This window comes from Neomonachus schauinslandi, chromosome 4 (genome assembly GCF_002201575.2).
Source record: "Neomonachus schauinslandi chromosome 4, ASM220157v2, whole genome shotgun sequence".
Taxonomy (NCBI): Eukaryota; Metazoa; Chordata; class Mammalia; order Carnivora; family Phocidae; genus Neomonachus; species Neomonachus schauinslandi.
Genome location: NC_058406.1, coordinates 139133389 through 139160034, shown reverse-complemented (window position 1 = coordinate 139160034; position 26646 = coordinate 139133389). Strand labels below are relative to the sequence as shown.

The 26646-nt window shown below is 38.4% G+C and overlaps 2 protein-coding genes across 5 annotated transcripts in view; one reads left to right on the top strand and one right to left on the bottom strand.

Annotated features, from left to right (window-relative positions):
* Positions 1-15222: 15222 nt before the first annotated feature.
* RBIS (ribosomal biogenesis factor) lies at positions 15223-19669 on the top strand. 3 transcript variants are annotated; one of them, XM_021688203.1, is made up of 4 exons: positions 15223-15289; positions 17421-17537; positions 19128-19244; positions 19541-19669. In XM_021688203.1, the coding sequence occupies exons 2-4, from the start codon at positions 17424-17426 to the stop codon at positions 19610-19612; spliced, it is 303 nt and encodes a 100-aa protein (XP_021543878.1). In that variant the 5' UTR covers positions 15223-15289; positions 17421-17423; the 3' UTR covers positions 19613-19669. The 3 variants fall into 3 exon arrangements, with proteins under 3 accessions (XP_021543878.1, XP_021543876.1, XP_021543877.1); XM_021688201.1 differs by having other exon boundaries at positions 15232-15262; XM_021688202.1 differs by having other exon boundaries at positions 15241-15280.
* Positions 19665-26646, bottom strand: part of E2F5 (E2F transcription factor 5) — a 24529-nt gene continuing 17547 nt past the window's right edge. The window contains exons 4-8 of one of the 2 annotated variants that reach the window (XM_021688199.2): positions 25867-25910; positions 24388-24452; positions 23577-23844; positions 21638-21685; positions 19665-20453 (exon numbers count right to left, since the gene is read on the bottom strand). In XM_021688199.2, coding sequence (XP_021543874.1) covers positions 20344-20453; positions 21638-21685; positions 23577-23844; positions 24388-24452; positions 25867-25910 — 535 coding nt within the window. In that variant the 3' untranslated portion in view covers positions 19665-20343. The remainder of the gene's footprint in view (positions 20454-21637; positions 21686-23576; positions 23845-24387; positions 24453-25866; positions 25911-26646) is intronic. The other variant, XM_021688200.2, reaches the window with a different exon arrangement.

The window sequence follows — 26646 nt, the reverse complement described above, 5'->3', positions numbered from 1 at the left end:
TTTAGGGCAATAAAAATACTCTGTATAGCAATCTATACCTTCAATGCCATCCCGATCAAAATTCCAATGACATATTTCAAAGTGCTGGAACAAACAATCCCAAAATTTGTATGGAATCAGAAAAGACCCCGAATCACCAAGGAGATGTTGAAAAAGAAAAACAAAGCTGGGGGCATCACGTTGCCCGATTTCAAGCTATATTACAAAGCTGTGATCACCAAGACAGTGTGGTACTGGCACAAAAACAGACATATAGACCAATGGAACAGAATAGAGAACCCAGATATGGACCCTCAACCCTATGGTCAAATAATCTTTGACAAAGCAGGAAAAAACATGCAGTGGAAAAAAGACCGTCTCTTCAATAAATGGTGCTGGGAAAATTGGACAGCCACATGCAGAAGAATGAAACTCAACCATTCTCTAACACCATTCACAAAGATAAACTCAAAGTGGATGAAAGACCTCAATGTGAGACAGGAATCCATCCAAATCCTAGAGGAGAACATGGGCAGTAACCTCTTTGACATCGTCCACAGCAACTTCTTTCAAGATACATCTCCAAAAGCTAGTGAAACAAAAGCAAAAATGAACTTTTGGGACTTCATCAAGATAAAAAGCTTCTGCACAGCAAAGGAAACAGTCAACGAAACAAAGAGGCAACCCACAGAATGGGAGAAGATATTTGCAAATGACACTACAGATAAAGGGCTGGTATCCAAGATCTATAAAGAACTTCTCAAACTCAACACCCAAAAAACAAATAATCAAGTCAAAAAGTGGGCAGAAGAGATGAACAGACACTTCTCTGAAGAAGACATACAAATGGCTAACAGACACATGAAAAAATGTTCATCATCATTAGCCATCAGGGAAATTCAAATCAAAACCACACTGAGATACCACCTTACACCAGTTAAAATGGCAAAAATGGACAGGGAAAGAAACAACAAATGTTGGAGAGGTTGTGGAGAAAGGGGAACCCTCTTACACTGTTGGTGGGAATGCAAGTTGGTACAGCCACTTTGGAAAACAGTGTGGAGGTTCCTCAAAAATTTAAAAATGGAGCTACCCTATGACCCAGCAATTGCACTCCTGGGTATTTACCCCAAAGACACAGATGTAGTGAAAAGAAGGGCCGTATGCACCCCAATGTTCATAGCAGCAATGTCCGCAATAGCCAAACTGTGGAAAGAGCCGAGATGCCCTTCAACAGATGAATGGATAAAGAAGATGTGGTCCATATATACAATGGAATATTACTCAGCCATCAGAAAAGATGAATACCCAACTTTTCCATCAACATGGATGGGACTAGAGGAGATTATGCTAAGTGAAATAAGTCAAGCAGAGAAAGTCAATTATCATATGGTTTCACTTATTTGTGGAACATAAGGAATAGCATGGAGGATATTAGGAAAAGGAAGGGAAAAATGGGGGGGGAGGAAGTGGAGGGAGAGATGAACCATGAGAGACTATGGACTCTGAGAAACAAACAGGGTTTTAGAGGGGAGGGGCGGGGGGGATTGGTTAGCCCGGTGATGGGTATTAAGGAGGGCACGTACTGCATGGAGCACTGGGTGTTATATGATAATAATACATCGTGGATCACTACATCAAAAACTAATGATGTATGGTGACTAACATAACATAATAAAATTAAAATAAATAAATAAAGGGATAAATACAAAAAAAAAATACTCTGTATGAGGGGTGCCTGAGTGGCTCAGTCGGTTAAGTGTCCAACTCTTGATTTCAGCTCAGGTCATGATTTCACGGTTGTGAGATGAAGCCCTGCATCAGGCTCTGTGCTGGGCATGGAGCCTGCTTAAGATTCTCCCTTATTCTCTCTTTCTCCCTCTCTTCTTCCTCACACCCTCTCCCTCTCTAAAAGAAAAATACTCTTGTTTATTACAATGATGAATACATTTGTCCAAAACCACAGAATATAAAACACCAAGAGTGAACCCTAAGGTAAACTATGAACTTTGGGTGATAAGTTCATCATTTGTAATAAATATAGCCTCTGGTGGAACATGTTGATAATGGAGGAGGCTAAGCATGTTGGGGAAAAGGGTTAGAGATTATATGGGAACTCTCTGTACCTTCCTCTCAATTTTGTTGTGAACCCAAAATTACTATAATAGTCTTTCTTAAAAATTAGCAAAATAAACCCACAAAATACTAATGGAGTCATGTAAAACACACACACACACACAGAGGATGTAGCATGTAGGAGGTCCACTGTCAAATTTGGGACAACTTGGCCATCAAAAAGAATAATAATAGTAATAGATTGTAACTTCCACTCCCCAAAATATCCATGAGTCCACAGTGATACTGAAAGAAAGAGAAAGAGAGAAAATGGTTCTTTATGAGAGAATGTAAGCTACTAAATACAGATGAAGTGATAGAATCATAAAACAATCATTTTTGCAAGGCCAGTGTAATATTTGGTTCAGGCAAGGATCAGTAATGGGTGCTAAAACTTCTAGGTGAAATGCTATTGGGAATTAGGATATTCACTCAGCCTGGGATTAAGAGACAAAATACATGCCACAACCAAACATAATGTGTGACCCTCAGTTGGATCCTAGGTTGGGAAAAAAGATGCAACTGGGGACAGTTAAAGAAATGTAAATACAGACCACATGTAGGTGATATTATTGAAATGAATTATTGATGGTAATTTTCATAGGTGTGGTGATGGTACCGGCAATACTTTAGGAGATGAACGCCGAAGCAGTAGGGCCAAAGTACCTTCATGTCTGCAACTCTCAGATGCCTCAGTCAATAATTGGTGAATCTAGCTGAAGGATGTTTGGGTTCTCATGTTACTACTCTTACAATTTTTTTGTAGGTTTTATTTTTTTCCAAAAAAAGTCTGGGGCAACGGAAACCTTCTAATTCCTCCAATTAATGAACCATTAGCTTGCTAAATAATCTTTTATAACTAGGTGTGGGTTTTCTCCTTAACAAAGAGCCTCTGTGTCCAGGTTCATAACCATGAAGTGTAAACAAGTAGAGGAAAATTAACACTGACCAGAGAACCGAGGATTCGTGACCAAACATGTGGTCATAATCTCCACTTCACTCTTGATTCAATTAGATCCAGTTCAAGCTTCCTTTGCAACAAACCATGCTTAAGTCAGCTCTTCTCTTCAATGATCACACACTGTATGTTATGAGCAGCTCTTGTAAGTTATAACTCTAGCCATAAAAATGTCATTAAGGATGGTAACATATTAAGAAAATACCAAAATATGAATTAATATTATTCTATTAGGGCATATATATACAGACTCTTCCTCTGAGATGCACATTTTTTCAAGGATTCTTTTTAGAAACTCTGAACGTGAACCCAAGTGGCTATTATCATCTGACTTTTCCTGAGCAGTAAAACTGAGATGAACAAGGTTCCTCAGTTACCTAGAGAGGCAGGCCACACAGTTGGGGACATAGCCCCAGTCTGCAGAGTCCCAAGTCCAAGGTGCTCCAGTCTGTGCCCATTTCCTTCATTCAAGTCCTATGATTTGCACAGCTGGGACTTATTAACCACAGGAATGTCTTATCATTTGGTATGGAAAGTGTTGGTCTTACGGAGCTGACACTATATGGGGGTTTCGATTTCTTTAATTTCCGATTCCTAAGGTTATTTTAAGGTTATCCTAAGGTTAGGATTGCATAATACAATCTCCTAAAGGGGCTGCAGGACTTGCCCAAGTGACCCAGGTTTCATGCCAAGATGGGAATACTCAGACCAAAATTGAAAAGGTAGCTTCAATGAATCACCTCTCAAATCACGTTCCAGATTATAACTTTCAGGAACTGGAGCCAAATATTTTGTCCTGTATTGTCAGACACGAACGTACATTGCCAAAACTCTACCTTCTACATTTTTGTTCTTTTGTTTAATCTCATACAGTCTTCTAACAGGAATTTATCACACCCTATTTTATAGTGTTTCATATCTTATTTGAGCATATTATAAAAGTAAATAAAGCGGGAAAGAGAAAAGGAGAGAGCTAAGATTATTTAAAAGGAAATAAATTTGTATAGACATCAAATCAGTGTTGAGAAGTCTAGATAATTCAGGGCAACATAATTCAACTGTCAAAGAATTTAATTAATCGTTATTAGCTCGGAATAAGCTAATTTGGAAATAAGTCAATTTCACTCTATTGCTGTCAACTCTTTGAAATATAACGACAGATAGAATAAGGGGTGCTAACAGGCATTCTGTCATCAGAACTTATAAGCCTTACCTCCCCTCTTCTGTCCTCTAGGGAAGGGCAGTCTGTTCTCTCAAGAGCAATAATCCCCATCTCACCATCAAGCAAGGTTTGATAGACCCACACACACACTCCAAGAAGTTCTCTGCCTGGATACCACCATTTGACCACCAAAGATTTGATGCACTAGCCCTACCTAGGAAAACCTCCCACTCCCACCAAACACATATGATCATATCCTTTATAACTTATGGCACCAACTCCTCTTCCTCTTGATCATTGCCATCATCATACTAATATGTTCTAGAATTTCCTCTTGTTGGAGGGGAAATCCCTTCCTGAACATACACCCAGCTCCCATTTGCTGCCCAACCATCCTGTCTGGTGTTCCTTGGGTTCTTCTATACCCAACTGTATTAGTAAGGTTTCTTCAGAAAAACAGAACCACACACTCTGTGTGTGTGTGTGTGTGTGTGTGTGTGTGTGTGTGTAAATGAGATTTAGTATAAGGGATTGGCTCACACAGTTATGGAAACTGACAAGTCCTGAGATTTACAGGATGCGTGGGCAAGATGGAAACTCAAAAGAGCCAATGATGTAGCACCAGTCTGAAGGTTGGCAGGCTCAAGAACCGGGAAGAGCCAATGTTTCAGTTCAAGTCTGAGGGCAGGAAAAAGCCAATGTCTCTGTTCAAAAGCAGTCAGGCAGGAGGAATTCTGCTTTACTCAGGAGAGGGTTAGCTTTTTTATGCTATTCAGACCTTCGACTGATTAAGATCCACCCACATTAAGGAGAGCAATTTGCTTTACTCAGTCTACTGGTTTAAATGTTAATTTCATTCAAAAACACCCTCACAGAAATACCCAGGATAATGGCTGACCAAATATCTGAGCATCCTGTGGCCCAATCAAGTTGAGACATAACATTAACCATCATACCAACTTTTAAATTTTAGGGGTTTGGGACTTTCTACTAGGATCCCTTATCTCTATATACTCTCATCCTAGGTACTTCCACTTCTATGGACATCATCTACCTAGTTTAGAAATCTATTCCAGCACCATCCAAGAGAAATATAACATAAGTCAAAAGTGCAAGCCATCTATGTAACTGTAAATTTTCAACCAGTTACATTAAAAATAAGTTTTAAATAAGTGAAGTGTGTTTTAATGGTTTATCTTATTTAACCCCATATATCCAAAATAGTACTGTTTTAACATGAATCAGTATAAAAAATATTAATGAGTGTGCCAATTATCGATGCATTCTCTCTCAACTTTAAATTCACCATACGCTACCCGCTCTGTGATAATGGAACTTTGAGAATGTCTTCTTTGCAGCAAGCACAATGCTAACCTTTTTTCAATAGAGGGACATTACAGAAGAGGGGCTGGTTTCCTGGTGCTGGCAGGCTGCATTTTTGTTTTCTTCTTGCTTCTGCTGGGCTCCTGGCAGAGGGAGGTGTGGGTGAACATGCAGGGGCACAGTGGCCCAGCCTCACCCCAAGAGTGTTTAGTCCTTCAGCAAGTTCACAGCCCTAACCCCAAACCAGTAACCCTCTCCTCGGAACGCCCGAAGAAAACACCACCCATCCCAGCTCTCTTGCCACCCCGCTGGCAGGTAGATGCCTCAACTCCTCTGCACACCTGCCCACCAGCTTCAGGCAGCCTGCTCCATGGGTGGTGTTTCCCATGGTGCTTTGGACACAGACACTGCCCTCTAGGTTGTGTATCACCCTGCGGGGACACGGTTCCCAGTGCTGAGTCCCTTTTCACCCCTGCATGCCAGACTTGGCCCACTGAACCCCAGAGGGGTGTCTCTGCTTGCCTGGCAACTATGGGCCAGCTCTGGTCTGGGCCACCCCATGAACTTCTCTGCCATCCAGTGGGCTGCTACTATACCTCTCCAGTAATCTGAATCCCAACCGTGGAAGAGAGGCCAACTTCCAAGTTCGTCCTTCCTTGGAAACTCTCCCTTAGCCTAAGGATATTCTTCATAGTTCTCTTACATCTTATTCCTTGTTATAGTTAATAATTCTTTGTGTCAACTTTCCCTGTTAAAATTATCGTATGATTTTTGTCTCCTGGTTGGACCTTAACTGACACAATTATACCGTTTACATTTTTTTGTCTTGCTAGGTCTTCTAAGTCTGATGTGTATTTTGCGCTTAGTAGAATATCTCAGTTCAGGCTAGCCCACCACAAGTGATTGATAGCCACAGGGGGCAAGTGGCTACTATCCTAGGCAGCATCGCTCTAGATCCACTGAACCGTATCCAACTGCTGCAACTTAAGGTGACTGAAATGGAATTAATTATTTCCTCCCCATCCCAGTTTCCTCCCCACAGTTTTCTCTATCTTATTAAATGGCGCCACCATCCACCCAATTGTGCAAGTCAGAAACAATAATCATACCAATTCCTGCTTTCCTCTTTCTCCCTTCCCCTCTAAATTCTGTCTGTTTTAACCCCTAAACAACCAGTTGATATGACAAAGAAAAAAAAAGAAAACTAAACTATAAACGTGAAACAAGGTTCAAAAGATGAGTAATTTTTAAGAGGTCTTCATGCTATTTCTTCCTGATCAAAATCTCAGCTTCTTAAAAAGTATCAAGACCCCATCTCAATAAGGATGTGGTGAATTTGGCATGCTCATACACTGTTGGTAGAATTATAAAATATATGGTCTTTCTGAAAACAATTTGGTAATTTAAATCAAGTATTCTAAGTGTTTATAACCTTAGGTTTTATTCCTAGGCATGTTCCCCAAGAAAATATTAGGAGATCCTCTCAAAGGTTTATGTACAAAGATGTTCATCACAATGTATTTATAATAGAAAAAAAATCTAGAGACAACAGAATATCAATGATAAGAAGAGAGTTGAAGTAACTTATTGTATATCAAAAAGATGTAATTTTAGAAAGACATAAATATATTTTCAATATACTTATTAATAAGTACGTTTATATTTATAGATTACAAATTTTTAGCTGGAAAGAAATTCCAATTTTTAATAAATAACATAGCATAACTGCTTATGTTACCTGGGGAAAAAGCTGCAAAGAAATATATTTTTGAAAATCTGTGTGGTAGAACTTATTCATTGTTCAGAACATTTATTAGATTACCTTTAGATGCTAGGCTGTTTTGGGGCACCTGGGTGGTGCGGTTGGTTAAGAATCTGACTCTTGGTTTAGGTTCAGGTCCTGATCTCAGGGTCATGAGATCAAGCCTCGTCTTGGGCTCTGCACTCCGCATGGAGTCTGCTTAAGATTCTCCTTACCTCTGCCCCTCCCCACCTAAAATAAATAAATATATAAATAAGGGGTGCCTGGGTGGCTCAGTTGGTTAAGCGTCTGCCTTCGGCTCAGGTCATGATCCCAGGGTCCTGGGATCGGGCCCCACATTGGGCTCCCTGCTCAGTGGGGAGCCTGCTTTTCTCTCTCCCTCTGCCTGCCGCTCTGCCTACTTGTGCTATCTCTCTGTCAAATAAATAAATAAAATCTTTAAAAACAAATAAATACATAAATCTTTTTTTGAAAAAAGTGCTAGGCAGTTCTAGGCACAAGGAATATAGCTGCTGCACTAGTCAGCCTCCAAGATAGTCTTCAAGGATCCTCACCTCCTGGCATTTAATTCTTTGTGTAGTTTCCTTCCTTACTGAATAGGATGGGCACATACGAATAATAAAACGGAGTGGAAGTGATAGCGTATGCCTTCTGAGTCTAGGTCATAAAAGACACTGCAGCTTCTCCCTTGCTCTCTTGGATCACTCAGCCTGGAAGTAGCCAGCTTCCACATCATGAGAATACTCAGACAGACCTATGGAGAGGTCCTCCTGGAGAGGATTTCAGCATCCTGGCACCTGTCAGCACCAACCTATAGCCACGCGAGTGAGTCGCTTTGCAAGTAGATCCCTCAGCCTCCAGTCAAGCCTTCAGATGACTGTTTCTCCAGCCAACAGCCAACTGAACCTCAGGAAAGACCCTGAGCCAGAACCATCAAGCCAAACCCCTCCCAAATTCCATACCCACTAAAATTATGAGATAATAAATGAGGATTGTTGTGAGTGACTAAATTTTGGAGTGATTTGTTACACATTAGAAAACTAATATAGCAGCAAACAAACAAAACCAGATAGAAGGCTCTGCCTGTACGGAGCTTACATTCTAGCAGGAGGAGACAGATAAAAAACAAAATGAATAAATATATGGTATGCTATGGGGCAATAATGGGATAGCAGAGAAGGAATGTAGGAGGACTTGGAACTTTATAGAAGTAGTCACGGAAGCCCTCACAGAAAAGAAGACATCAAGAGAAGATCTGAAGAATATGAGAAAGGAGCCTTGCAGATATTTAGGAGAGTGCTCCAGGCAGAAGGGTCAAGAAGGAGGAACACAGCTAGCATGGAATACAGAACAGTAAGAAAGCAGTAGGAGCAGAGGGAGGTCACATATGGCTTCAAAGGCCATAGTAAGCACTTTGGCTTTTATTCTGACTGATGTGGGGAACTTTGGGGATTTTGAGCTGAGGAATGACATGATTTGATTAACATTTTAGCAGGATTCCTCTGGCCACGGGGTTTGCATAGAGATTGAAGCAGGGGAACCAGGGGCGCCTGAGTGGCTCAGTTGGCTAAGCGACTGCCTTCGGCTCAGGTCATGATCCTGGAGTTCCGGGATCGAGTCCCACATCGGGCTCTCTGCTCAGCAGAGAGTCTGCTTCTCCCTCTGACCCTCCCCCCTCTCATGCTATCTCTATGTCATTCTCTCTCTCAAATAAATAAATAAAATCTTTAAAAAAAAAAAAAGCAGGGGAACCAGCTAGAAAGCTATTACAATAACCCATTTGAGAGGAAGATGATGGAGAGTAAAATCAGAATGTAATCATTGCTGGTTATTTGTTTTCTTCTTTATACTTTTCTGAATTTTCCATTTCTAAAATGACTCTTCATGACTTTTCTAATCCAAAAGAAAATCAAGTCTTTAAGGAGCCAAATGTTTGTAAGAACTTTTAGTCTTCAGTATTTTTTGTTTGTTAAAATATAGATGCCCATGTAATTCTTAGTAGGATTTCAGCAAACAGTGTTGCTATCAAACAACACAAAGAAAAAAGTCAAAAACTGTCGACTTTAGTCTGTGTGGACTCTGAACATAACAATTTCAACTGAAAAACAAAATTATTTTTGAGCTTTAGACAGCGTGAGTATTTGCATTATCAATTAAAGTTGATAATTACAAAGCACAGCATCCTTTCCCTTTTTACTTTTAAATACTGTTGAAATTTGGAGTGTCAAATTGTAATTAAACAGCACACTGCCTTCTTTGCCTTTGCCAGTTTTCTGAGTTTTAAACATGCACCTGCTAAATATTCCACAATTCCTGTAATTTTTAACCATTACTTGGATTTTAACCAAGCATCATAAAAAATGTGAAAGGACTTCATGTACCCTTTGAATAGTTTTATTGCCTTAGGACTATGTATTTGAGCATTCTTAACCTCAAATATTTCATATACAAGCCCTCCTTTGTGACTATAATTAGTTTAGTTTCAGGGTTTCTAGGCACTGGGCCAGGGGATTACCCCGGATAAAAATCTGTTCAATTAAATTAAAACATATTGGTTGAGCATCTAGCATTCCTGAGGAACAGTGTGACAAGAAGATGAAAAGAAGTGTTCTTCTAGCTATTTTTAGTCATGGTAAAGGTGATAGGGCTTTAAAGTCATTTTTAGTATATTGGCTACAATATCTTGCTTGCTTTTTTACGCTTCAGGGAATTTTATTTCATTTAGCAAATGTTTATGCCATACCTCACGTGCATTGGAAATGGTGACACAAAGGTGATTGAGTAATAGACTGGCCCTTGAAGAGTACAGGGACTAGTCGAGAGACAAACATGCATACAAGTAATATGTTTGAATTATAGAAAATATATAGTGAAATGCTAAAGCCTGTGACCTACCTCCTGCAGCTTTATAATACTTGCAGAAGTGAATCATTTTTACTTTCCCCAAAAGGGTTAATGGTCTCTTTTCATTTCTTGGTTCTAACCCTCCAGATGTTTCCAGGAATTTGACCTAGTTAGAAAGGTAGAGGGTCCTGTCTGTTCTGCTCCACTTTCTTATATAGACCGTGTTATAGATATATTTATTCTTAGCCTAAAATTAAATGCTTCTGTCACTGAGGGTTTAGAGAGAAAAAGAATCCCTATTTCCATAATCAACCATGAACATTTTCATGATCTAATTGGCCCCTTACAAGAAATGCAGATTCATTGGAAGGTAGCTTTACTATTTACTTGGCCCACAAAGAAACTTTACAGCAAGGCAAAATGCATATCATTTTTATTGACTGTTTTTCATGCACTGATACTCAGGGGAGCTATAGCAAGTGCTCTGCTATCCCAGGCTCTCTGTCATTTACTTCCTGAACCCCTGACTCCTTGCCTGCCACCGTGCCTTCTTCCAATCTACTTTCATGCTGCCAACTAAATTAGTTCCCTATAACAAGCCATATGATGTGTGTGTGCATGTGTGTGTGTGTGTGTAGGTGTAGGTGTGGAGGGAAGGGGAGTCCTTCACTGCCTATAGAATAAAAATCCAAACTTTGCTATCTGCTTTTTTTTCTCTTCTTTCCCTCTTTCACTTTCTCTCTCTTTCTCCCTTCCTTCCTCCCTCCCTTCCTTCCTTCCTCCCTCCCTCCCTTCCTTTCTTTCTCCCTTCCTTCCTTCCATCCATCATAATTAAGTCTAAAAGACATTAGGTCTTAATAAGGGAGGGGAGATGGCAACATCTTAGGGAAAGTCAGAGCCTGAGCAGGGTAAGGAAACCATTTCTGCAGGTGGCAGCCGCCAGAGTGGATGATTTAGTGGATGGTGTGAGCCCAGTGGGGCTGAGGGGGGCACCTGCATGAAGTTGGGGTGGGAGAGGTGGCAACAGTGAAGGAAGATTGGTTACTAACAGGAAGATAAATCAAATGAGTGATTAGCACATATATTTAGAATAATATATGTAGAATAATATATGTAGGAAGCCAGGTTTCTCACTGATGGAGAAATAAATTACAAAAATGAAAAGGTAGGAAACTAAAATAAATCCTATGGTATTCAATTCGAATTGGACATACTGGCATAAACTCACAGTTTTACATATAGAAATAAATACAGTTGGTGAGGTGTGTGAACATGTATAGATAGGTAGACAGACAGCCAAACAGGATGTACATCCATGCATATATTGCGTAGATCTGCCCACTGAGGCCTAGAAGCATCAATATTCCAGAGCTTGGCTTCTAAATATTATTCTGCACTAAAAGGAACCAGGGCTCCATGGAGAAATGACTAATTCTGGGACTTGGGATGTATAGGTCCAAAATGAACCTGGAGTGCTTTGCTGTGCCAAAAAGTAAGAAGGTAGTCAAAGAAGGATGGGGACAAATCAAAAGGATATATGTGAAGGAGCACTCACTGGCCAAATCTCAGGCAATGTGAATGTCAAAAGAAATTATGATAATAAAATAGCAACCATGAATAAAATAGCAACCATGAGCCTGTACTAATATAAATAACTAAGTGAATAAATAAACGGAAAGAGAACAAAGTTTTTACTTACAATGGAATGTTAACTGATGACTTTGGAAGGAATAACAGAGATATAAAAATTACAATTTGGGAATCAATACAGTAATAATTAATTTATCCAAGAAACATCGAGTACCAAAACTGGCATGAAAGTTTGATGAGGAATGGGATATTGGCATAGTTTCAAATTGCTCTTCACAAAATACTCATTGATTAAAAGGGGGAAAGGAGTAAGTCCATAGTGGAGAAACTTGGCAAAAAAATCTTAAGCAACCAAAGTTAACATCCCCATAATGGGACAAATCTAAATCACGAACCACCTGATGGGATGCAATGGGACCACAGCATCACTTTTGTGGGATTTCTGTTCACCTCCTTTCCCAAAAGTATATCCTGAATCAAATTATGAGGAAACAGAAAAACTCCCAGTTATGAAACATTCTACAAAATAGTCAGACTTATTTTTAAAAGTGTCAGACTATTGTGATTGAATGAAACTGAGCAGTGGGTAGAATAAAGTTGAATCAATGAAACAAGTTTATCATAAAGTATCATCTATACAAGGCTGGCTTTGTTCCAATAAAGGGCTATGAGATTTGTTATGAATGGTTTGTTATTATTTATGTGTGCTCTCATTTTCCTCTTCTCCCTAACCATCATCCCTGTTTACTTGTTGAATTGCTTTCAAGACAGTTCTTTGAGGACCAGATCTGCATACAGGACTCTGCATTGCTGAGTTTAATAAAACAGGAAAACTAAGGTTTCTGAAAAATGTTTTCTCCACTTATTTAATTCATCTTTAAGGTCGTTAGAAAAACTGGAAATATATTTGCATGTATTTTTAAAGACTAGAAAACTTGAAGTTTTTTTTTCTTTATATAAGATTCATTTGGTTCATAAGTAAATGGCTTTTAGAAAATTAGCATAATCCTTTCTTTTGTCCTAATAATATCTTGTGCTCTCATGCTTTGTATTTTATTAATTCTGCACAATACTCCTGTGAAGTAGGTTGGACAGGAGTAAAGACTCTTTCAGGCACAAATGATTTAAAAAAAAAAAAATAACCCAAGACAATTTAAGCCAATAAAACAATGTTTTTGCTTAGGTAACTGAGAAGTCTAGGGATAGATCTTTCTTCCATCTATGGCTAAATCCAGACTCAAATGACATCATCAGGGTCCTGTGTTCTATTGTTCAGGTCTGTTTTCTTTTATATGTTGCCCTCATTCTCTCCCACTGCAGACATGTCTCCTGCAAGTTGCTGGAGAAGATGCTTAACAACAGCCTTAGTTTCACATCATCCCAATACAAAGACACTAAATGCAGGAGACAGCATTCTTCACTAGCTCTAGTTGAAAAGTCTTTAGAGGATGACTGTAATTATCAGCTCAACCAGGACCACTTAATGGGAGAAGAAGGGTTCCCCGGAAAGGATGCTGAGCAGATAATGATTGTTCTCTGGAGTGGGCATATCCTCTGGTCATCTACATATGGGAAAGGAAAGCACAGAAAAATGAAGTAACTTCTTCATAATCACACTATTGGTTGGTGAGAAAGGTAAACCAGAAATCCATGACTCCTCACTCACCACAGATAATGCCTCTGCTCTTGCCTATATTCCTTTGGTGTATGTATCTTTATTTCACCATTTCAAATTAAAAAAAACCGGGCCCATAAGTTTTCATAAATACTGTAATGTTATTCCATTACATCTATTTATTTGTCTTCCATATATACATCAATAACTTCACATTCAAGGAACCATACTTATACCTGCCTTATTTGCTTCAATATTTGTGGATAACTCAGGCTTGGTAAAAGGATCTGTAGCTTTGGTTTTTAAGTAGATTTATGTAGCTTTGGTTTTGCCCCCACACATTATGGGCACTTTATACCAGCATTTTAAGGTGTTTTTTAAAAAGTCACTCTTAGAATACAAAATTCGAATAAACATACATTGACAGGTAATTATTCCTCTTTCCTCAATATATTCCCTAATTTTGTGATGAACATAAACATAACAACATGATTTACTATAAAAGTGTCTCATCTTCCTATAAGCAGGCCAGTGGCTGATTTGGAGGAAAGAAAATTTGACCCAGGGCCAACCCACACAGATCCTAGTTTGGTTTTGTCCATTACTAGTTTCGTGGACGCCAGCCAATGGCTTAAAATATGAGCCTTAGTAGTATCCTCCTTGCAAAAGGGGAGTGGTATTGTGGTCTTATTTTGATACTTGGAGTGTAGGCTAAATTCTTGTAAGTAATAAACTGATACATGTTAGTACTTCTACATTTGTTTAAAATCTGGCTTTTTTTATGAACTCATCAAAATAAGTAGAGAAACATGGGAAAACTGTTACTTTAATGGAGAGCTCCTCTTGGTAGAATTGAGTCACTTTTCTAGACAACTCAACTCAAAATGTCTTTTTTTTTTTTTTTTAAGATTTTATTTATTTATTTGGCAGAGAGAGACACAGCAAGAGAGCGAACACAAGCAGGGGGAGTGGGAGAGGGAGAAGCAGGCTTCCCGCGGAGCAGGGAGCCCGATGCGGGGCTCGATCCCAGCACCCTGGGATCATGACCTGAGCCGAAGGCAGATGCTTAACGACTGAGCCAGGGGCCCCTCAACTCAAAAATGTCTTAATTGAGAAATACAAACTGACACAACCGGAGGCAAAAAAAAATGTTTCTTCTAAGGTTCTCTACGTTCCCTGATACTTGTTTTCTTTTTATATTTTCTTGTGCCTGTGCTGTGCTGTTAGAAATTCTCTTTTTGAAGCAAGGAAAAGAGAAAAGCATCTTTTCGTTCATTACAAACGTTCCCTTCGGAGATTATAGCTCCGGATCTCTCCCAGCCGCAAGGTTCTCTGCACCCCCAGCCGAGCCCCGGACGCAATCCAGAGGCGCACATCGCCACCTGCTGGGAGCCTGGGCAGAGCCAGCCAGGAGTCTGCGGCTGAGGGCTGACTTGGTGACGGACTTCGCGGCTCGGAACCTCAGAAACGCCTCAGTGCTTTCTGTATACACCTACCCGCCCGGGAAGTCCAGACTTGGCTGCATCCCCAACGCCCTTAGCTTGCCGGAGCCGAGTACTGGTCCTCAATCCTGCCTAAGGTAAGGGACGCTCTTGGGGCGGGATTTCCCATGGTGAGTGGAACTTCGCCCTAGAGGCGGGGCTTCGCTATGTTTAGAAGACACAGTAGAGAGTTAGCTCTGTGGGCGGGGCTACGTTACGAGGGCGGGAACCCGCTCGTGAGCGGAATTACGTTCGGTGGGCGGGGCTTCGTCTGGGCAGGCCAGTGTTCTGTGGGTGGGACTCCGCTGGGTGGGTAGGGCTTCGTCCGGTGGGCGGAACTACGGCCTGTGGGAGGAATTTTGATTGGCTCCTTCCCCCCCCACCTCCGGAACTTCCTGAAGATCTTCTGCGTGTAGATGGTGTCAGCCGGAGCGTGAGTTGCTGCACGAGGGTATTGAGGGTATGGGGAGAGGTTAATAAATTTTCTGGCAGACTGGCGTGTAGTTTTCGGGGCTTGGGACTGGACTGGTGGGTCTCGTGCCAGTGAGGCCCGGAGGCTGGGCTCCGTCGCGCGCTGCCTCCCTCAGGCAACCCTAGTGGGTAGCGGGCCTGCTGGCCAGGCCTGAAACCCCGGTGCCTTTTGGGCTTTAAGCCCTTGTCAGGGTACCAGTTTTTCGTTGTGTCTCTTGTCATCCCAATTTTCACGTTGCTGTCAGAGAATTTCAGTATTGCCCCACCCCCAGGGTATTCCCGTCTCCATGAACCTTTCTCAAGTCCACTACTCTGGTGCACTCCTCCCTCTTGTGTCCCTTTGTATGCTGCCTCTAGCAAGACATATCATGTATCTGTGTTTGTATCACACACATATATGTATATCACTTTTTCTATGTCTATTACTTTTATACCACTCCTGGCACATCGTAAGTTATTAATGAATACTAGATAAGTGATTGGATTTTGCTTACTATTTTAAGGATTTTAGATTATTTAATTGGGGGGATATGATGTGTATTTTCTACTTCCTCTGTAGTAATCATGAGTTTCCTGTGTTCATGTTTGTTTGTTTAAGTAGGAGTACCATTGGTGTTTACAAGCATTGCTGTCCCTAAGTAGTTTACTGAAGCTAGATACTGAAGGAGGATATAAATTTCAGTCGAGAGATACAAGTTGAGCAAAGGAAAGAAAGGAATATGCAGAGTGTCTTCAGAGAGCAATTAGTACTCTAGGATGGGTGTGTACAGAGAGGTGGCAGGAGATATGTTTGACATATTTATCCTAAATTTGGGGTTCCGGCATTATACCAGGACAAAGCACACTGCCCCTAATGCATTAGAAGAGTCATTCAAAGTTTTTAATATTGGGAAGGTTCATCACATAGCACTAGGCATAGACTTGAATGCAGATGACTTAAGCCAGGGTTTGGCAATCTTTCTGCAAAGGGCCAGATAATAAATATTATTTGTTAAATAAATACATATTAGGCATTGTAGGCCATAGTTGTAGCAGGAAGGTAGCCGTAGACAATACATAACCAAATGGACATAGCTGTGTTCTACCAAAACTTTACTTAGAGACAGGTGCCTGACCTAATTTGGTCCATTGGTATAGATTGCCAATCTATGGTCTAACCAGATGGACCTAGGGACTATAGGAGTAATCCGGTCCTAAACTAGTCAGTACTACATTATGTTCACTTATACATGAGAAGCCATATCACATAATGTTAGCTCTGGATCTAGTCTCCCCGGCTTTGAATCCTATCATTTCTTGATTACTAACTGTGTGACATTGGGCAAATTAACCTCTTTGCATCAGTTTTATCTGTAAAATGGGGATAATAGTACCTCTCACAAAGTTATGCAGAGTACATTAGTTAAAGCACATAAAATGTTCACATAGTGCTTATACACATACTATAAGCTCAATAAATCTTAACTATTAATATTTTTAAAATTTTCTCATATGCATTGTTAAAGCAGGTTTGAGACATGTTTCTAATGTAGGATTTATAGGCTTAGTGTGTGTTAGCTATAGAGCAAAGAAAATATGTAAAGTTTCAAGAGCCGTTCACATAGAGGTGATGTGGAAGTTGTGAAAGTAATTAAAGGTAGGAAATCAGGATTAAGGACTGATTTTGAAGAAGTGTACATAGGAGAGAAAGTGGGGCAAGTAAAAAGGAATGAAAAAGGAAGGAGATAGGAGTCCATCCTAACGTATGATAGGAACCAGAATGGTATATGTAAACTAGCAGGATGGATGGTGATGGTTAACATTGTCAGATGCTGCAGAGAGCTGAGAAAGCAATTGTGTTGATAGTATTAACGAATTCAACCAGCAGAAATTAATGTGGTACTTCCTATGGGCCAAGTATTAGAGACAAAAGAATTAGATACATACTCTGCACTCAAATAGCAGAAAACCTGGTAGTGACGAAAGACATGGAAATAATTTAATACATGCAACTTTAAAGATAATCAGGAATAAAATGGAATTTCTTAGACTAAATTGGTAGCTTTACTTTAAAAACTTAAATTCATTTATAGTTCATAAATGTGGGCAGCTTAATTGAGCTCCTTTTCTTTTTTCCCTAGACAATGGCCAAGAACAAACTAAGAGGGCAGAAGTCCAGGAATGTATTTCATATAGCCAGCCAAAAAAACTTTAAGTCTAAAAACAAAGCAAAACCAGTTACTACTAATCTTAAGAAGGTGAGTATTAGTTACATATTCTGATTCTATTGTTTACAGGCAAAGCATAGTTGTAAAGCCACTGGAAAACTGAATGCTATTATTTAAAACAGTTTCTTAGCCTTTCTCACAAAGGCAAGATGATTTCAAACATTTATTTTTTTTAAAAAATGAAAAAAATTACCTCCTTTTCTTGATGTAGATGTATGAAAAGAAAAAGGCACTTTAATTGCAAATGCATGAGGCTCCAAAGAACAGTTTTTGTTTGTTTTTTTTTAAAGATTTTATCCAAAGAACAGTTTTAAGTTTTATCAGAGCATAGAAATTATCAAAAACCATGGTATGGGAAACAGTTCTTATGTCTGAACTCAAATATATTCAAGAACCTCTTAACAGAAGCAAGACATAAAATGCTGGTCAGCACCTACTCTTTTTCTCCTCAGTAATTCTTATTTCCTTGAAGATATCTACAACTCAAACAAAAACCTATAAAATAAGATACTTTCTTTCTTAAAATGCAAAATTTGAAAAGAAAGGAGTTTCTCTTTTTTTTTTTTTTTTTTTTCTTTTCAAAATATTTGAGAAATGGGAAATTTATTCAAGGTTAAGTAGATTCTTTAAGAAAATTCTTCAAGAAATGTTTTCAAGTTTAAGTAGTAGGAGGAGTCAGCTCTCCAGGACTTAGTAATTGTCATAGTAGTCATAGAAATGTAACATTTTATCTTTCAGTTTTCATGAACTACCTAAATCAAGCCTTTTGACCAAGGATTTTTATGACTTAATAAATGCTACAAAGAAAATAAAGCTAGGTGATATGATATCGGTAGGGAGTGACAATTTTACATAGGATTATCTTCAAAGTTGACATTGAAGCCAAAATCCAGATGATAACGAGCAAGTAATCGAAAGTTTTGTTAAGTGTTAGGAGCAGCATATTCTAGGCAGAGAATAGCAAATACAAAGGCCCCAAGCTAGGGAAAAACTTCGTGTATTTGACTGACAGGAGATCATTTTGTTCAAATAGGAGTACTAGAAGCTTTATGTATGCTAATGGAAAGATCTAAGAGAGGGAAATCTGGATAGGCAGGCTGGTTGAAGAAATGATCAAACGGTTTTCTCAGAAAATGGCCTAATTTACTAAATGGAGGTTGTTAAGATTGCCAGGCACTATATAAATGGTAAATTAAAGTTTGTGGTCATGAACTTAAAGTGAAGCCAGCCAGTCAGTCATGATTTCCTCAGATTCAGTTTTAGGCTCAGAAAAAGCTGTCAGTTGAGTTTAACTAGGTTGCCACGCAGGTTTGATTAAGGGAGAGAAGAGAAGGAAAGTAAAGAGAGTGTAAAGAAGTGATTGATTAAATAATGGTCATGGAATCTGTGCCTATACCAAATCTACATATGAGGTATGTCCACATAATTCTTATTTTTAAAAAACCAGAACCTTTGTCTACAATTTCCCAATAAGACCATAAGAATTTTTGTGTGCATTTTCCCCACAAATGGGTAGGGCTGATGAATTTTTAGGTTTAACAAGGTTAAATTAAAGTTGGATATATTGTATCATTAATGGTTACAAGATTGTAGATTAATGCCTTTTTTCTTTTTTAAAAGATAAACATTGTGAATGATGAAAAAGTTAACAGAGTGAATAAAGCTTTTGTAGATATACAAAAGGAACTTGCCCATTTCTCAAAAGGCCTTTCCCTTGAACCTTTGCAGAAACAGCTGGTGAGTAGAAATCAGTTCCTTTTGTTATGGCTAATAAATTAAACTCCCAACTTTTTAAAGCCAGGAAGTTGAATGTATTTTAGTATTTGGATCTCTACTATACTTGGCCTTGTAGTATATGCAGCGTATTGAGTCATATTCAGACTCTAAAACCTTGAGTCCAAATATGAGAATTTATTGTTTTACTTCTCAAGGTAGGACTAGAAGAAATTAAGTTAGATAATAGATTATATACAAGTCATTTTTGTTCACTACTGTTATCTACATTTTAAAATACAATATTTTTCTCCCTTCAGATTCCTCAGCAGTGTCATGAAAACGAACCAGTTAATGTTGATGAAGCGACAAGATTAATGGCTCAGTTGTAATACACTGGAGATACAGCAGATACCCCAAAAAGACCAATAAATTAAATGTTTTATACAGTTTTATTTTTAAAAATCTTGTTAATGTACAGGCATTGGCACATTTTTAAAACAAACTACATAAACAGATCTTTCCTATAATCTAGGAAAGTGGAATGTCAGAAGTCAACAAAATGTGATAAACTTAAAGTGCTAAAACAGAAGGCACTTCACAAAATCTGTTCACTGAAACAGTTAATATATCCTACTTTACATCCTTCACTTTATAAGTGGCAGTGAATGTGTGTTTGGATTGGAGGACACGCAGAAATACGGACAGTTTCATGGCAGTAAAAAAAATACAAGACAAACAAGTGATGAGCCGTTGGCCAACTTTTTTTTGTTTTAGATGGCCGTAAGTCTACTTTAACTTTCCTCTCATAAGAGGAAAAAAACAGAAGGATTCAGAATTGGAAGAAAAGCTGAAATCCCAGAATATAATTACTTGAGGGTAGAGGGGATTTGTAGGTATTAAATCACATTTTCCCCTGAAAAAGGCCTTTGTTTTTGTGGTTGAAAAGAGCCCTTTGTTTTTATGGTTGAAGTTTTGTGAAGTAAAAAAGAAAGTATTAGAGAACACTTCAGAATCAGTGAACTAAAAAGATGTTACATTCATTATTTTAAATACTTAGGTTGTTAAGAAGTCTAAAATGTTACAGTTAGAGGTAGATAACAGTCCCAAGTTTCCATGGAATCTAATAATTTAGTATCTGGACATCAAACAGATCACAAACTCCTTCATTATCATCTAAATTAAAGTTGTAGTCATCTGCTGGGGTAGGAGAAAGCCGTAAGAGAGGAAACACTGCAAGCAAAACAAATTCAGTGTTAAACACGGTTTTTACATACAGTTAATGATGTTTAACAAAATACTCTCAAATACATCTATCCAAATTAAATTACATGTAAGAATATTTTACAGTATATAATAGAAAAAGTAATAAATTAATTTGACTTGTATCTGGTGTATATTTTGAAAGATTCTCATTTAAAGATAATGTATGCATTGGTATGCATAGGTATAGCATGAGAAAAAGAGGCTAAAATTTTTATTGGTTGAACTTGTCACACTAATATATGTGCTTCAGAAATATTGGTCAGGATGCCTGGATGGCTCAGTCAGTTAAGCATCTGCCTTCGGCCCAGGTCATGATCCTAGGGTCCTGGGATCAGGCCCTTCATCGGCCTCCCTATTCACCAGGGAGTCTGCTTCTCCCTCTCCCTTTGCCCCTCCCCCCACTCATGCTCGTTCTCTCTCTCTCTCTCAAATAAATAAATTTTTTTTTTTAAAAATTGGTCAAAGAATGTCCTCTGATCTGCTAAATAAGTTACTACTTTGAAAACAAGTAGGAACTCGACTTAATAAATTTGCTGATGTTCTGTTTCTACAGAAATGTTTAATCTCAAATGGTTACTGTACCATTTGCTTATTTAACAGTTGCAACTTCCTAGGTTTGGCTATATTTGTTAGGAACCAGGACCGAATCCAAGAACTTACAGAAGGGTGAAGCCAAAGAGTTACTATTAAAGTAATTACAATTTTTTTTTTGTATTTTTAAGAGTTTTAAAAATTATTTCAGAACAGATGGCGACTTGGCTGACGTTAGTAATAGTTCACGTACTTCACATTGGTATCTTGAAATTGGCCTTAGTAGGGGTATTTACAAAACTGGGTTTTGAGATTACCTACATATTATTTTACTCTTCCTGGCCAAATTCTTCAGATGTGAAAGGGCCAGTGTGCTAACTGTAGAAATTTATTCAGTGATGGTAATAAGTATCCCCTTCTGGGCTCTTTTTTCTCGAAATGCAGGAAAATAAAAATTCTGAAGGATGCCTGTGATTTACTGTTAAGTGGGAGATTTTTCATGAATCGTCATAGTATGTTAGGCAGTTAAAAAATATAGGTTCCACATTTAACTCATGCCATTTATAAATTCTAGAAAAGCATTATTGATATATAAAGTAGTAAAATTTTAAACTACTTACCATCAGAAGACATTAACTCATCAATGATATCTCCACTAATAGATCCTGCTGGAAACAGAAATGTGATAAAGTTTTGTTACATTTCTATTTATATATTTTAATAGTAGAGAGCAATTATATTTAAATGCAGTTTATATTTAAACAGTATATATGCAACAGCTAATTTAAACAGCAGCTTGATTAACAACACAGTGTTAAAGTAATTGAACTTTATGGAAAGATGTGATTTTCACAAGCACCTACTCTGTGCTTGGCATTACTTTTAAACTTCCAAACTCAAGATGTAGATCAAAAGACTCATCATCGTTCTCCCAAAACTTACTCCTCTGTTTACAAAGTCAGTGGTACCATAATTCTCCCAGTCACCCAACCTTAAAACTTCAACATCACTTTCCATTCCACCTGTTGTTAAATTTCTCTCCAGATCTCACATATCAAAGTTACTTTATTTTGCCTAAACAATATTTCTCAAATCTTTCTCTTTCCAATCCTGTTATCACCCATTTTAGCTTTAATGTTCTCTCCTAGTTGTATAACTGCAGACATCAGATCTTCAGTCTCCATCGCCTCTTACCCTTCTGCTTCCCAAAAGCATCTTCCCTAATCGTGTTACTTCTGTGCTTACCAGTTTACAGTTCTAAGTATGCTACTTCCCTGCTCACAAATCCTCATTGGCTTATGAGCTAAAGTCCCAACTCAGTCTGATATTCAAGCTTCTCTCTAATCTGACCCCAAATTATTCTCTCTACTATTTCCAAATATAAAACTATATACAGAAATTTTTTAATGCTTTGTGGAGACCAATGTACTAATTGTGTCTTAAAGTACATAAAACTTGCCAGTCTTTATACATTCCCCATTAGATTATAATTAGATCATAAGCTTTTTAAGGAGTACACTTTCCACTGTGCACCCCCATTCTATCTATCCCTGAAAGTATAGAAATAGTTACAGAGGGAGGAGAGGAGGACAAAAAGCTGTGAACTCCCAGAGTAGTAAGGCTCACACCACATTCCAATGAGACACATGCCAAAGGTAAAAATAAACATGGGATTGTATACAATGTAGTTTTTAATCTGCAATATTGCATCTAGACTGGCATGACTTAAATCTAAGTCATTCATTCAGCAACCATTGACAGAATATCTGCCATGGGCCTTTTATTTGAATCAGTAAGTAGTTGCTAAATACCTAGCCATGTAACCATGGAAAAAAATTGAGTGCCCAAGGAAATTTTTATAATTTAGATGTGGACCCTATTCCTGATGCCCAGTTTTTAGAGTTTTAGTTATTTTCATTTCAGATTAAACAACTTAGGAAGGCAAGATTTCCAAAATTGGAGTTGAGACCTTTTTTCAGCTCTTTAAAACTAAGCTTTGCAAATAAAAAGTATAGTGATAAGGAATATGAAGAAAGGAGGCAAACATCACTATATTGTACACCAGTTTGACTTTTCTTAAAGGTAATTAGAACACATTTCAATCATTTGTCCTAGAGTGACTAAGAGAGAAAAGAGCCTTACAAACCTCTGATTAAAAAAACAAAAAAAACCCTGACATATGTAAATAGTAAAAATGGGGGAAAATGAACAAATTTCGATTAATTCCAAACATGGAATCCTAAGGAAAACTGCAAAGTTAGGCCCATTAACTATCTTTTCCTTGGTCACTGTTTATAATTCTACACAGTCTTAACCACATTATACTGTATTCAATTGTATGTGTCTGAATATACAATCAGATTGTATGTCTACGTTACCTAAGAAACAAATCTGTAATAATACAATTAAAGGCAGGATCTGTTTTTAAATTTTCCTCATAATACCTATCCCAGTGCTGGTCACGCTGACAAATTCAAAAAAGCTCACCAACTTGTTTAATATGGTATTCATATTCATATTCTCCCTTCTGACTTCTTAAAACAAAGGCTCTAGACCCACCTGATGATAAGTCTGTGGTTGTTGTCTGTTGAAGATTTTGGCTTCTTTCGGAGACATGTTGCTCAGGCAGATTCTGAGTTGCTATGTTGGATTTCTGTGGAGTCACTGGAGTGGAGGGCTGAGAGGAGGGTTGTGTGAGGTCATCAGGTGGGGGGACAGGAAAAACCACAGGCTTAGATGAATTGGACTCTTTATTTATAAGCAGCACGTGGATAGGTCCTGAATGACTCTTTAGATTGATCTGGTATTTCTTTTGTCCATTCTGACCCTTTAAAGTTATTGGGTATAAACAAATGAATAAATATTAACATTTCTAACTACCTTGGAACATTAAAAATTAAGATAAGCAAAGCTACTAGGGACTAATTATTATATAGCATAGAATTATATGTAGCAAAGTCAATAAATGTCTTTGACTCAATTAGAAAATGTTTTGAAAAAGGCCCAATTTAAAGCAATCTATTATTGTTGATATTTAAGTTGAACTTTTTCCTCAGGATTGTTATATCAGTTAGAGATATAGTGATTTTAACTGATTTTTTAAAGATTATTGACTGCATATCATTACTCATTCCTTGATATTTTCTAGCTCAAAACAAATTTAATAAAACTTGTAATCAAAATGTTAAATAATTCAGTCACTTCTATAATTTTACTAAAGTCATCCAAATTCAGATATCAATACTTTCAGGTAGAAAACTTGAAAGCAGTAATTTGAAAGTGTTTACACACAATTAGCTCTTATTCAGCTAAAGAGAAAACATTTGACCCTCTTAAGACAGTGGATCCATTTTAAGAAAAGTTATCCTACCATTTCTGGAATAGGTACCTCCAGCTGTGTACCAGAAGGTGCTTGAATGGCCAAAAGTGTATCACCTGGTGAAAAAAAAATTTTTTTAAATTTTAGAAAATAATATTGATCTTGGAATACAGTGGCAAGAGTATGGACTCTGGAGTCAGAATGCTTGGGTTTGAATCCCAGGTTAGGTGACCTTGGGCTTTGGTTCCTAATTCTGCAAAATGGGGAAACATAACATACTGCATAGGCTTGTTTTGAGGATTAGCTGAGGTAATACATGTAACAGTAGATCTTAGAAGAGGCTAAATACTTAGTGTTAGCTCTATTATTCTCACTAACAAATTCAGCTCAAGTTAATTTTGCTTTCATTCAGTCTTGTATAGTCTGAAATTCTTGAAACCTTTAGCCTCAAGTAACATTGTTTATTTGAGATTTTTAAATTACTTAAGTGACTAGGGATCCTAGAGATTAGATATGATACTGTGAAAACTTGAGCTTAAGTGAACTTAATTTTAAAGCTAAACTCTACAGCAGACTCTGTTGAGTTGAAGATTAAAAATACTTTCCCCAAACCTTCTTAGAAAGCTCAGGACAGGGGTGCCTGGGTGGCTCAGTCAGTTAAGCATCTGCCTTTGGCTCAGGTCATGATCCCAGAGTGCTGGGATCAATCCCTGCATGGGGCTCCCTGCTCAGTGGGGAGTCTGCTTCTCCCTCCCCCTCTGACCCTCCCCTGGCTCATGCTCTGGCACTCTCTCGCTCTCTCTCCCAAATAAATAAAATCAAAAAAAAAAAAGAAAGCAAGCAAGCTCAGGACATATGGTGGCAGAGTAAAGCAGTAAGTCCACACATATTGTCAATATAGTCTTGGAAAGTCAGATTTCGCTTGGCAGATCTTTTTTTTTATGTGCATAATACATAAGACTGTCCATTTAATAAGGCCTGCATAACTAAATATAAATATGTATGCAAAATTTCATTTTACTTGTGTTATAATTATGGGAACACAGCCCCCCTCCCGCTGTAGTTACTAATACACTGTATTTTCCTTTCAAGGAGAAAACATGGAGGCAGGGGATGGAATAGGGTTAGGAATAATTGTCCTGGTTATAAAATGGATTTTATATGTATGAAACTTCATACAGTTTCATGAACAGTGCCAATGAGAACCATGTTTTGTTCAAATTTGGTCACTGACACTACAATTCTGTGACTTTGGGATTGCTGTTTAATCTTTCTCTGACTTAGCTGCCCCGCCCACACAGTTTACACCTACCAATGCAGTCAATGAAGTGAAAACTGAAAAGCAGTTACTGTCATGAGAACAGAAACAAAAGCAACCTATAACTACAGAGCACTGTAGAATGACACAAAATGTCCACAGTTCCTGAAAATAATGACTTCGGGTGAGTGCCTGGGGAATGTTGAATCACTCTACACTAAATAGATCGATCAGAGGAAAAATGTTAGAACAAACTGACTAACAGTACTTACCATTAAAGCAATTACAGATGTCTTCATGAGTTACATAGGAAAATGTACTGTCATAAGAGTTAAGGAACAACATGTATACCAAGGTCTAGGCATTTAAATTAAGATAATAAATCTGTAGGCCAAAACAAAATGACCAAATGCATGAAGGTGTTGCCACACATGGTAAGATAAAAAAAAAAAAAAAAGTCTTTAGTCTGGAAAGGCAAAGACAAAGGTCCATAAGAGGAGTGCCCATCCTTTGCTCCAAGAAGTCACTTTTGATTTTCTGTGACATATGAGGACCTTTGAGAGAGATGAAAAACAGTGCATATTGCTCACGGAGACAGGGCTTCTGGAGGTGAAGATACCGGTGGGGAAAAGGATGCTATCAGTAGGAGTGGAGAGTGACCAAATTGAGAATCTTCCTGGGTCATGGTTTAGGGAACTGGAAATGGCCAGAATCTTGGAAAGCAGTGCAGCAAAGTCCAAGATCAACTAGTTCAATGGTTTTTGTATTTGGGGGCTCCACAAGACACAGCTTGAAGGGGTGCTTGGGTGGCTCAGTCGTTAAGCATCTGCCTTCAGCTCAGGTTATGATCCCAGGGTCCTGGGATTGAGCCCCGCTTCGAGCCCTGCATCGAGCCCCGCATCGGGCTCCCTGCTCTGCGGGAAGCCTGCTTCTCCCTCTCTCACTCCCCCTGCTTGTGTTCCCTCTCTCCCTGTGTCTCTGTCAAATAAATAAAATCTTAAAAAAAAAAAAAAAGACAGCTTGAAAACCCCATTGTTATCAAACTGTTGAGG

Excerpts from the sequence above, each read along its gene's own strand:
- RBIS (XM_021688203.1), top strand. The coding sequence starts at position 17,424 with ATGGCCAAGAACAAACTAAGAGGGCAGAAGTCCAGGAATGTATTTCAT. Across the intron at positions 17,538-19,127 it reads TTACTACTAATCTTAAGAAG|ATAAACATTGTGAATGATGA; the intron begins GTGAGTATTAGT and ends CTTTTTTAAAAG. Across the intron at positions 19,245-19,540 it reads AACCTTTGCAGAAACAGCTG|ATTCCTCAGCAGTGTCATGA; the intron begins GTGAGTAGAAAT and ends TTCTCCCTTCAG.